General features: G+C 43.0%; 1 protein-coding gene across 2 annotated transcripts in view; it reads right to left on the bottom strand.

The window, feature by feature from the left end:
* The window catches only part of GPR179 (G protein-coupled receptor 179), a 482412-nt gene extending 475426 nt beyond the window's left edge, over positions 1-6986 (bottom strand). Inside the window, exon 1 of one of the 2 annotated variants that reach the window (XM_077459402.1) lies at positions 5323-6986. In XM_077459402.1, coding sequence (XP_077315528.1) covers positions 5323-6290 — 968 coding nt within the window. In that variant the 5' untranslated portion in view covers positions 6291-6986. The remainder of the gene's footprint in view (positions 1-5322) is intronic. The other variant, XM_077459401.1, reaches the window with a different exon arrangement.
* Between the last annotated feature and the right edge of the window lie 6323 nt (positions 6987-13309).

Here is a 13309-nt window from a genome sequence, read left to right as displayed (position 1 = left end):
GGTGCTTTGGCAGCGGTGCCCATTCATTTCAATAGGCAGGGGCAGTGGAGGAGCGGTGTATACACCGCTCCGAAGATGCTGCTTGCAAGACTTTTTCTAACGTCCTGCAAGCTCACCACTCCAGTGTGAAAGCACTCAGGCTTTCACACTGGGGCTGCAGGGGAGGCATTTTTCAGGCACTTTACAGGCGCTATTTTTAGTGTGAAAGGGGTCCGAGTGATTTGCTATTGTATACAGTGGCACAAGTTTATGGTGTATTGCACTTTGAGGATTTGCTTTAACTAATTCTTATTCTACCCCTTCTATTTTTTTTCTAATAGGTCATAATTTCAGGCAGTTGGAACAGGCATTTAATATTGGGAAAAAAATTATTGTATATTTTTTGGACATTTTTGATGGAAGCACCACAAAGGATCGCATGATAGTCAGAAAGACTTAACGTCTGCATTCATTATCTGAAAATAAATATTTGTGTTTTTTTTCTTTTTTACTTTTTTGATGGAAATACATACAAACTTGCACCGCAGCTAGCAAGTCTGTTTGAACAGGTTTTTAATTTCATAAATTTACAGCAGGCATTTAATAGCTGGTAAAATGGCATAATGTTTTTTTTACCACAGCTAAAAAGTATTGGTGAACAGGTCACGATTTTAAAGTGCCAGAACAGGCTCTTTTGGACTCTTTTATGGAAATACCATACATTTAGTACCACCACAACTAGCAAGCCTGTTTGCAGTTTTAGAGTGTTTTAGCAGATATTTAATATCTGAAAAAATATACATTAAGCTTGCTTTGTGCACTGGTGTAATTCATTTGGTGGATGGTGTGTTTTTTTTTTTACAGTGGTTGGGCTTGGTCCCTTAGTTCCAGTGAAGGCAACTCTCAAGGCGTCAGCATACCAAGACATTTGGCAATTTAATTTTCCCAAATTTGTTCCTGTTCCAACATGACTGTGCATCAATGACAAAGCAAGGTCCTTAAAGACATGGATGAGTGAGTTTGGGGTGGAGGAACTTGAGTGGCCAGCACACTTAGGTGTTTTACCTGTTATTTTTCTCCTTCCTTTATCACGCCAAGCTTAGTAGCAAAAGTGTATGATAGAGGGTTGAAACAAACAGAGGTGCTTACAATGGTCAATTCTTTTTTTTTTTCAGTTAAAACATTCATCTCGAAAGGAGAAAAAAACTGTTTCAATAACTTTTTAAAAAGTGTTGGGCCATAATTTGTTAGTCAATTATGTAAAGTGAATCTAAAATCTACTAGTTCATTTTACACTACCCTCTACCCCACTACCTGTAGAATGGTGACTCCTCCATGGGACTGCTCCTCCATACATAAAGGAGTGACCCCAAGACAAGAAGCATGTTATTGGCTGGATCAACAGGTAAAAATAAAGGAACAAAATCCAAAAAAAAAAAAGAAAAGTAATGCAGCCACCACATTTAAGGATTGGCAAAATGCAATAATATTAATGTCATACAGCATATACAAGTGCAGTAACAAAATAAATAGTGACTGCATGCTGTAATACATGAAAACACATACAGAGATAATTGTCTTGGGATGCCTGATGGTGGGACACACTTTTTTTTTTGCCCCATAGCAACCATTGGGGCCATGCTGGTCCCCTTCCATGGCACTGTTCCCTGAAGGGGGGTGTGTGGTTGCTACATCTGCAGGTATTCTCCAGTGAGCTTGCTGGAACTTGTGGTGTATTTGCTAAAGAGGAGGGCCAGCTTAAATTTTTTTTTTTTAAAGTCAGCAGCTGCAAACACTGTAGCTCCTGACTTTTAATAAGCAGACTTACCTGTCCAGGGCGCCAGCGATGTCAGCCGCCCGAGGCTGACCCATCCCTTGGCTCTCGGGTCCCGGCGCCGCCATTCCAACTAAGGGAAACAGGCAGTGGAGCCTTTTGGCTTCACTGCCCGTTTCCTACTGCGCATGCGCGAGTCGCGCAGCGCTTTGTGAATGGGGCACGCTGTGTTCTGGGACACACAGTTCCCAGAACACACAGCGCCCCATTCCCCAGAAGACGCCACACGGAGGAGAGAAGACCGAACATCACCGCGGAGTAGGAAGAGGCAGATTAGGACAGTATGCCTAGCAACAGGCATTTCTGGTAAGTTTAAAAAAATAAAAATGTTCATTTTTTTTTCTGATTTTTTGCAAAATTTTTATGTACTTTTGTTTTTCATGGTGGCTCTCCACTTTAACCTATGATGCTTTCTGCTGGATTGGCCTGCTGGGGGCACGATACACTGGTTTGGCTACAACTCTTGTCAGGTGTGGTCAGTCTGCCAGGATTTGTGGCGCAACTGTTGGGTCACTCGCCTCATGGATAGTGGATACAGTGTATTACTATGCAAATGGGTGCTATGTACAGTATATGGTTGTTTCATGGTCAGTTTGCAGGGACTTATGGTGCATCGTCTGCCTGCTCCTCTTTTCACTGAGTTGGCCTGTTGAAATGTGTAGTGTGCTGGATTGCTGGGATTTGTGGTGTATCCTCTGACACATTTAGTCCATGGATTTCTGAGTTTAGTATATTGTCATGCAGGTGGCTGCTTATATAGATGGCCAATTGGGCTGGCTACCTGGAGAGCATGATGCACTTGTTTGCCTACTGAGGTGAAGCATGCTGGGACTGTGCTTCGAACTGCTACTATATATTTGCCTCCTGCAAAATTATTATGTGGGGACCAGTGGCAGCTGGTGCTGAAAATTTTTTTTTGGGCGGGGGGGAGCAAACAAACCGAAAAATACTAATGCCGTTTACATGCGACCAGTTTTCCTATCGGAATAAACTCTGAAGGTTTTCTCAACGGAGTTCTGACAGAGTTCCGCTGAAACTGTCTTGCGTACACACGATCACACCAAAGTCCGATCGTCAAGAATGCGGTGACGTACAGCACGTGTAGTTCAATAGCCAGTAGCCAATAGCTTCTGTCTCGTACTTGCTTCAGAGCATGTGTTGTTTTTGGTCCGTCGGAACAGCATAAAGATGGGCGAGAGTTTTCCCGATAAGAATTGGTTCCGTCAGAAATATTTAAAACATGTTCTATTTCTAGGTCCGTCATATGCAGCCACTTGTGCCCATCATATGCAGTCACTTTTGCCCATCATATGCAGCCACTTGTGCCCATCATATGCAGTCACTTGTGCCAAAATGCAGCCACTTGTGCCCATCATATGCAGCCACTTGTGCCCATTGTATGCAGCCACTTGAGCCCATCATATACAGCCACTTGTGCCCTTCAAATGCAGCCAGTTGTGCCCATCAAATGCAGCCACTTGTGCCCATCAAATGCAACCACTTGTGCCCATCATATGCAACCACTTGTGCCTGTCAAATGCCACCACTTGTGCCCATCAAATGCTGGCACTTGTGCCCAAATGCTGCCACTGTGACCCCCGCCCGCCCACTGTCTGCCCCGCACTTAACCCATCTTAGTGGTGGGTCAGGCAGTGGGTGACAGCAGTGAGCTGTGGGACAGCTCTTGTGTCCTCCATGCTCCCCCCTCCTCTCTTCGTCGGTCTGCTGGGTGTCCAATTGGGGTGCCTGTGCCTTCATCCAATCAGGTGATGGGTATTAGACATGCGTTACCTGATTGGCGGAGAGGAAGTTCATTGTTAGAAAAGCAAATTAATATTTGCTTTTCTAACACATTTGGGTGGACTGTGGGCACAATGCTTTGCGCTCCAAGTCCACCTTTTTTTAAGCCTATTATAGCCTATGGCTCTAATCAGGTGCTTTATAAAAACACCCTGCCACTGGAATTCAGGCTCCCGGCATCCAAAAAGAGGCCGGACACCTGAATAGGGGGTGGCAGCGGCGGCTATGCATGAATCTATCCATTAGACATAGAGGGGGTGGCTGGAGAGAGGGGGCGGCGCCCGTGCCCCCTTAATGGATGGGCCATCCCGGACAGAATATATTGGTTTGCTAAGATTTTTGATGCAGCTGCTGGTTCATATTCTTAATGGTTTATCATTTTGTTGGAACTTCCACTACACTTCTCTAGCGACAGATTAGAATTGCTTCAACCAGTTGTACACTATTGCTGACGCACAGTATAATCAGCAGCTTGTTGTTGCTTCAACATATGTATGTGTGTTTTTGACACATAAATACATTTATGGGCACATCTTTTAACCATTAAGCCTCTGGAATACAAAATTTGTCCCCATACAATCTAGGACCAATATTTCAAGTACATACCACAATCAGTTGCTATCATTACAAGTTATGTACTTATATAACTTCCATTAGCTACCATTAAATGTTATATCTTTGTCCAAAAACATCCAATTTATTACTATATTTTATCAGCAGCTGGAATGTTAGTTTAAATAATTAATTGATTAACTTTAGAGTTATAGAATTACAATAATCAATTACCAGTGTTTCTATTGGATGCTGTGCTTGCTATTGGATGGTGTAACGTTATCTCTATACATGTTTACTATTTTCACATAATATATAGTCCTTTTTATATGTAGGTTCTTCAGATACACTGGTTTTCAGTATAGGCTCTTGTGACTTTATATATTTAATATAGTTATATTAACTAGATTATTTGTATATAATATTATGTTTTAGGGCCTGTCTGGGTTGGTGTGGCAGCTGCATGAATTGCTATTATGTCGGTTTTATCCTAAAGTTTTCTCTCGATTTATAGGTTTTTATACCGTATATGTAATTTAAAAAATCTGTATAATGTTTTAATAACTTTAGGTAGAAAACTTATCATAAGGTTATGGAGAACATAATTTATTATTGAGACCTATTCATGAGTGCACACAGGGTATAATGGTGATCACATGGGCAGCAGTATATGGGCTTATTATGAATAGGGTAATACTAAGATGGCCAGACAGTAGTATGCATAGGTAGCTAGAAACTGGCATTCTAGGGCCATCTGTTATATGAAAGCTAGAGGATAGGAGATTTGCAGCTTAACAGCTGCTCAGTTTGAGGACTGATGTGAGTGATACAGAATTCAGTATGTGTGAGAGACTAATCTTAGGGGGAGGGTAAAATGATGGACAGGTGGGGGACATGATGGACAAACAGCAATCACTATACAGAATGAGATGGTAAACCGAAATATGCATACATAACCAGGATATTACCACATGACCCAGTTAATATCATTCTCCTGACTGTATTAATCACACTGTATTATCAACAGAGATATTTGTTCACAGTCAGACAGACAATCTTCCTCCTCCCATCCTGTTCCTTTCCCTCCCCCCATATTACATGATTTTCAAAGACTCCATCTGTCCCCTTCCCACACATGAATATCAAGACCCACTTACTTAAACTCTGGACTCAGATCAGGTTTTAGCCCATAGAATGCTGTTGAAAGTGAGATCATCCATCTTTGTGAAAAGCGACTGCCCTCACATTCTAGAAAAGGCTTTGACCATTGAACTTGGTTTGGGTCCACAATGTAGCTGTCTCCACGGCTCCACTTAGGTGTCTCCAAACTTTGCAGGTCATTTACTAGAATGGCTTTGGTAAGAGAGAGGTTGGTTTGAAAGCTGTTCCATATACCATAATTTTTTATATGTCTTATATGGTGCAGGGTTGAGGAGAGGTCTTGAAGAAGAATTTCATGACCTTCTTTTGTTGCCTGAAGAAGTAGCTGGGGCTTAGAGGACAGAGGTTGGGCAGTAAAAGACAGGGCTGCCCGACGAATGTGTGGATCTCCCCCAGCAAGACTTCGAACCAAAGCATGGTACCATTCCATATCTTCTCGTATGCTGGATTCTCGCATGTCACTGGCTTGAAATATCATGTTAAGGAAGTTGGTGGCATGTAGAAGATAGTCAATTGGTCTTCTGACATGATGGAGAAGGGATTCAGGTGGGGATCCCTGCAGGTCATTTATCTCATACCTCCTGGTGCAGTTCACTTCTGACAGAGACAGAAGATCACCTGAGTGCAGAAAATTTAGAGCTGCTTTTTTGCCTTCTTCATCTGGCTGGTCTGGTTCAGGAGTAGATGGCTGTGGAGTAGTTGTAGGACTGGTGGTAGTAGCATCTAGTGAAAAAAAAGATGGGGTCAAAATTGAAAAAGTTGGAGAAGAGTCTTGCAAAGAGGGTAGCGATGAAAGATCTGAAGGAGTAGGCAGGGGCGGCGAGGATGTTGGAGTTGAAGGAGTTTGTTTTGGGGTTAATTCATTAATGTCATTGTTCCAAGAAGGGCTTTGAAAATCCTGGTTGGCATGAAGAAAAAGATGGGCATGATGGCACCACAGCAGTGCCCACCACATCACCTCCATCTCACCAGAAGTAAGATATCATGCCCTTCCTTCCAGATGTCCTGGCTCCGTCCCTTGTTTTGACAGAAATTTCATTGCACAGCAGGACCAAATGCCTACCGGGGCATAAATCCTCATGATCTCATTCCATCTACAGAGGAATCCGCAAAAGTAGATCTCAGCTACAGTCTCATGTGAGTGCTGTGGATGTATCTGTCCTTCTCTAACAAACTAAGATTCCCATGCTTCCTTCCCACTTCTTCCTGCCTCCACCTCCCTCTCTACATCTGTGTTATTTGACTTCTCTTCTCCTTCTCTCTCTCTCTCTCTCTCTCTCTCTCTCTCTCTCTCTCTCTCTCTCTCTCTCTCTCTCTCTCTCTCTCTCCTTCTCTCTCTGGGTTCTCCTTTCTATCTTAAATTACTTTTTCCATTTATATCCCTCTTGTTGTATCCCCTTTTCTGTCTCTATTCATCTCTCTGCCTCATCAGCTCCTGCAGCCCCTCCCTCTCCAACCAGTTCTAGTTTTATGAACGTCACTTGGTCCATCAGTCTGTGCCTGGCACTGCCCCATGCCCTATGCCCACTTCCCATGACATGGCTGCCTAATCCTATGCTGATAAAGCAATTGCTGGAGAAAAGATGAAACATCCAAAAGGAGCAGGAGAGTCTAAAAAACTACAGAATTCTAGGGAAATCTGATAACAAATCAGAGCGTCTGTTACTACCCAGGGATAATTCTAAATAACGAGCGTGTGAATGCAGGGCTATGCTTGCATGTGATGATGAGTTCTGAAAAGAAAAACCCTGCTATAGGTTAATCTATATGAGAAACCATTATAGTAACAGCTGACACTGAGTACTGTAGTCCTTTATATGGAGATGCTCATCAAAGGGGGCATTGGCCATATGGTGGGGGTGCAGCAATGCTAGGATTTACTGCAGTGTGTCCAAAAATGTGAAAAACAAGCGGCGAGACATGGCTGGATACTGCCAGCTTTGTAAATGTAAAAAACGAAGGATGCAACTAGATGTGCAACACAGAGCTTTAGACAAGGGCAAGCACCAAGTCATGGGTCACAGAGAAGTATGGTGTAAAATATGTAAAGTAAACATGTGATAAGGTGGGGGCTGTGTGGGATGCAGACAGATTGTGTGGTGTTACAGATGGGGGGGGGCTATTCTGTCTTTTTTTCCTAAGCTAGAAGATGCCGGTTATGTCGTCACACCCTGGATGAAACTCCATGGCAACTGAGGCTGAGTTGTGCCCCCTCCATCAGCAGCAACAGACAGTCTGCTCAGCAAAAGGAGTTAGCGGAGATACACAAAGCTTTGCTATTTATGCAGACATAAAAGAGGTAGGGAGAAACAGATTGGAAGCGAATGTGACAGATAGATAGTTATCTGATTGCTAAATATGTTTTCACCTTTTTTCATCCTTTTTGCATCGCAGTGCTGCTGATCTCCTGCAGCCTCTTTGCATTCCAGTAATGGCTGCACGCCATTTCTCAGGGTTGGTTTTTTTGAACAGTGAATCAAGCCTGCATATTGTGTATTAACTTGTAATCTCCATCAGTAGCCTGTGTGACAATGCAGGAATTATCTGAAACCGGGACATAGTACTATCACCCTATACCAGGGAGTACCTCATAAAAGATTGCTGTGGCCTAGCCTCAAAGTATTTTAACCACTTGCTGCCCTGGGCAACTTTTAAACTTTTCACACAGATATTAAAATCATTATTCTTTAGTAGAAAATGACTTAAAACCGCAAAACATTGATGTAGCACCCTGATGTTTAGGCAGGGTTGCTAATAAATTTACCTGCCAGGTATAGTCGCCTTGGCCAATTGATAGGGGATAAATTGATTCCACCTTAATTCTGTAATTGGTGCACTTCTCTCTTCTGTCACTAGATGGCCGAGTATCTGGTGGCATTAGATAAGACAAGGGCATTGCAAGGACAAATTAGGAATAGAGGGGGTATCTCAGCCAATGAGCAGGGATCTTCTTTGGTGCCTTGGCCTGCTGGGAGAGCCTACTTATTTCGGTGAGGTCAGGTGAACGGGGGTTCTGTGCCACCTGGACGGCTGTCTAGGTGGACGTGTGTTGTGCTGCCCCTGGCTGCTAGGCCAGAGCCTGAGGCCTATCCAGGGATACCTGGCTGCTAGGATGCCTGAGGGCCTAGCCAGAAGAGCTAGAGAGCAGCATAGGGTTGGGACTGTGGCTTGCAGTCCAACCAGAAGTGATGGTTCTGCCTGCCGGAGAACCTGACGTGGTCGGAGGTAGAGCGGAAACTGTCACCACTAAGAGACCATCCACCTTATTACCAGGGACCACTGTGAGCAGCTGAAGCAATTAACAGAGCAGTATAGAATTGGGAAACGTCAGCAGGTGTCAAGCCAAGGACCCAGCCAGCGGAGGTGATGCTTGCAGAGAAGCCAGGGACTGAGCAGGCGAGTGGGGTGATGCTTGAGGAGTATCTTGAATGCCAAGCTAGGGACCCAGCAGGGAAGCGGTGGTGACGCTTGAGAAAGATACTGAGAGAGAAGGTTGGAAGAGCTCAGGAGATCCAGTGGCAGTGGATCAGCAAGTCTAGAGATAGAGAGAGACTGGGAGCTGGACAGTTGAGTGAAGATCTACAATAGGAGATTGTAGAGGAAGTGAAAGAGTTCATTGGAACCTCTGCTAGAAACTGTTCAAGATTGTTGCCATAGGAGACAGCGTCTCTACACATGCACATGTGGTGTCCAGCTGGGTGCCTTTCCCTGCATGGCTGTCTACCTATAGAAGTCTGGGAGCCTGCCAATTAACATTGCAACTACTAAAGGGTGTCCTGGCCCTAAACCCTCTCTGTTCTATTTAAGAGACAATAAATCTCTTTGCATTCAAGAAGTGTCTGGCGCCCATGAATCTACCTTGCATTACACCGACCATGCCTCATAACCCACTCTAAATAGACCTCCCTTGACAGCCTCAGTTCCTTAACTACTTCCCAACTGCCAGCCGTGAAATGACGGCCAGGCGGCGGACCTATTGTGGCGGGAGGGCATCATATGATGCCCTCCCGTTTAAACAGGGAATGTGCGTGATCGTACGCACGCATCCCTGTTTCTTCGGTGGCGGCATGTCACGGAGACACCGCTCACCACCGAAGGGGGAGAACAGCCATTGGGTCTGGCTGTTTACCACGTGATCGGCCGTGATAAAGTCACGGCTGATCACAGATGGTCACACCCCCACTGTGCACTGCTCATGCGCGTGCACGTCGGTGGCGGAGTGTTCCCAGGAACACTGCTCGTCACAGACGCTGGTAAACAGCCATTGGCCGGCTGTTTACCCACGTGATCGGCTGTGATCCTTTCACAGCCGATCACTAAAATGTAAACAAACCACGGTAACGAGATGTTACCGGGTTCTCCTCACACACCGATCGTGTGTGAGGAGGAGATTGCGGTAACATCTCGTTACTGCTTACAGTGCACACCAATCACACTGATTGCCCCCCCCCCCCCCCCAATAAAGAGGACCTGTCACCACCCCTCATAGTACCTGTCACTCACAGTCCATCAGAGTACCCGTCATAGTCCATCAGAGTACTTGAGTTCCTGTCACAGTCCATCAGAGTACCCGAGTGCCTGTCACAGTCCATCAGAGTACCCTAGTACCTGTCACAGCCCATCAGAGTACCCGAGTACCTGTCACAGTCCATCAGAGTACCTGAGTACCTGTCACAGCACATCAGAGTACCCAAGTACCTGTCACAGCCCATCAGAGTACCCGAGTACCTGTCACAGTCCATCAGAGTATCCGAGTACCTGTCACAGTCCATCAGAGTACCTGAGTACCTGTCACAGCACATCAGAGTACCCAAGTACCTGTCACAGCCCATCAGAGTACCCGAGTACCTGTCACAGTCCATCAGAGTATCCGAGTACCTGTCACAGCCCATCAGAGTACCCGAGTACCTGTCACAGTCCATCAGAGTACCCGAGTACCTGTCACAGCCCATCAGAGTACCCGAGTACCTGTCCCAGTCCATCTGAGTACCCGAGTACCTGTCACAGACCATGCGATGCATAGTAGTCAATTATGCTTTACCTTTGCAGGGAATCAAAGAGGAAGTAAACCCATCAGGGTTTACTTCCTCTTTAAGAAGGCCTTAGGTCTCATGCACACTGCTGCTGTTAAACTCACATTTTTGTGAGTTTAGGCAAATTTGTTTTTTTTCTTCCCTTGAACTCCCCTAATGTTATCCTAAGTGTCCATGCACACATGGATGTTTTCAGCAGTTTAGCAGCAGGGGAGTTTCCTAAAATTGTGTTCAAGAGAGGGAATTTTGGCTACAAAAAACGCTCAATGCTGTTAAACATGTGCAAATGCTGTTATACGTGCCTAAACGCTAGGCGCATTTAGCACTTCAGCGTTTATGAATTTCAATGGCCAGAATAAATTAAAATTCTGGCCAATTAAGTAAATACATGCCCAAACTCTAGACACTACTAAACCCTGCTAAACTCACCCTAACTGGTTTGAAAAAAATGCAGCTGAGGTGAGTTTATAACACTGATTTTCTGGTGTCAGGATAAACATCGTTTACAAGAACCAGTGTGCATGTGCCGTAGACAGGTACATTTTCCCCAAACATTATATATATATATATATATATATATATATATATATATTTATTTATTTTTTAGAGAGAAAAAAAACCGATCATTGAAATATTTTATGTCACACTGTATTTGCGCAGTGGTCTTTTAAATGCAATTTTTTGGGAAGAAATACACTTTCATGAATTAAAAAAAAATCAGTAAAGTTAGCCCAATTTTTTTGTATAATGTGAAAGATGATGTTACGCCAAGTAAATATATACCTAACATGTCATGCTATATAATTGCACACAAACTACAGTACTTAAACATCTCCATAGGGAACACTTTAAAATTTTCTACTGGTTACCAGTTTAGAGGTACAGAGGTCTAGTACTAGAATTATTGCCCTTGCAATAACGATCGCGGCAATACCTCACATGTGTGGTTTGAAAACTGTTTACGTTTGCGGGCTGGACTTACGTATGAGTTTGCTTCTGCGTGCGAGCACGCAGAAGCAAACTCTTTTTCTTTTTTGTTTACAAAAGTTTATTTGAAAAATTTGAACATACAAATTCAATACAATAAAGGAAGTTTCACAGGGTAATGAAATGTGGTATATTGTTTATACATCATAAAAAAAAGTATCAAGCAGGTAAAGTGCAAAGGAGGATAATAAGGAACATGCAAATCCGTTGGGGACTATTCAGGTTGAGTTTTAGCATATTATGGTAAGATCCAATAATTCCATTTCTCATTAAAAATATGAACACTATCATGTAGACTCTAGAGTGTGATAGATTCTTTCAGATAGTCTAAGCATCTCCATCCTAGATAAGACCTGCGACCATGGTAGGTTATTTGTTCTCCAGTTGAAGGCTAGTTGAAGTTGAGTTACAAGGAGTAGGTATGTTTAGCCCCATGGCATATAAGAGGCAGCTTTGTGGGTAAAGAGGGATTTTTTGTTTGGATGATTCTTTCATTCTGGCTATAGCTGCATGCCAGATTGGTTTGAGAAGCTCACAACTCCAAAAAAATTGTAAATATGTATCAGGTTCTGAACATCCCCTAAAACAGTTAGGGGAGGTTTCAGGATAGAAAGAGTGTATTTTGGATGGGGTCAGATACCATCTAGAAAAAAGTTTGGTGGGGGATTCTCTAAATGAGATTGCTTTGTTACTTTTCCTGAGGTTGTCTATCATAACATCCCACTCCTTGGTGGCAAAAGAGCAATCTAGTTCCGCTTCCCAGCGAATCATTGGTGCAGATTTTTCAGGCATAAAATGGGAATTTAAGTGCCTATATATTAATGAAATATGGCCTTTGTCTCTAGAAGAGGTTAAGCAAATCTGTTCAAAAAGAGAGTTTGGTGTGTGAATTTGTAGAGCATAATATTTTGAATAAAATTCCTTAATTTGGGTATAATGAGTGAGTTCAGAGTGGGGGAAGTTGTACTTTTTCTGAAGAGTAGAGAAAGAGGGGAATCCTGAATTAGTGATAAGGGAACCCAATGTATTCAAGTTGTTTTTGATCCATAATGTGAATGTGTTATATTCGCTGTGATTTCGTGTAAATCTAAGATCACCTAAGTAAGAGGCTAGGGGGTGGCATTTTTTAGGCTAAATTATATATAACTTTGATTTTAAGCCACAGTTGGAGAAATTGGGAGAGGGAGAAAGAGAGGGGACTCCAATAGTGTAGTAGTTGAATGAATGGACAAATTTATTAAAGCATAAAAAATGGACTCTCACATAAGCAAAAAAAAGGGTAACACAGAGCAGATAAAAATGAAGACCTGGCGTTTTCAGCCAGTCTTACGCTGTTTCCGGTTGTCCTACGGCCACTCCCTACGCGTTACGTCACGTCATGTGACTTCTTCAATAACCTTGATTTATTGACTTTATATATTATATATATTTTTTTTTTATACATTTATATTTCTTTATACATTTATTTTTTAGTGGCACCATTTGCGCAGGACTTTTTACTTTGTTTATTCTTATGTGATAGTTGGTGTTAACTATTTTGTCCCGCTGCATTTTTTAGCAACACTTGCACTTTTGTATCACTTTCACTGTGGATTTTGTATTGCTATATTTTTACTTTTCCATTTTTTGACACGTATTTAGTCATTTCTGCACGTTTGAGCACTTAATAGCGCGAGGGTCCATTTTTCACATTTTTACATGTTTGTCCATAATGTCTTGAAGGTATAGTGGTGAAATTGAGAATGATTCCAATATTTTCCAGGGGCTATTATGGGTAGGGGTGAACCATTGTGATAGCTGTGTGAGTCTAGTGGCAAGAAAATAGTGCCATAAGTTTGGGAGACCCAAACCCACATTGGTTTGTGGTCTATGCATAAGAGTATTAATCTCTCTTTGGAGGAATTCTATCCTGGTTTTGGGGACATTGATAGGGAGGGCTCTAAAGTAATATAGAAGTTTGGAG

Source organism: Lithobates pipiens, unplaced genomic scaffold, assembly GCF_037356315.1.
Source record: "Lithobates pipiens isolate NorthernLeopardFrog02 unplaced genomic scaffold, aLitPip1_a1.2 Scaffold_28, whole genome shotgun sequence".
Lineage (NCBI taxonomy): Eukaryota > Metazoa > Chordata > Amphibia > Anura > Ranidae > Lithobates > Lithobates pipiens.
The sequence above is the reverse complement of the archived record's forward strand: the minus strand, read 5'-3'. Positions and strand labels throughout refer to the sequence as shown.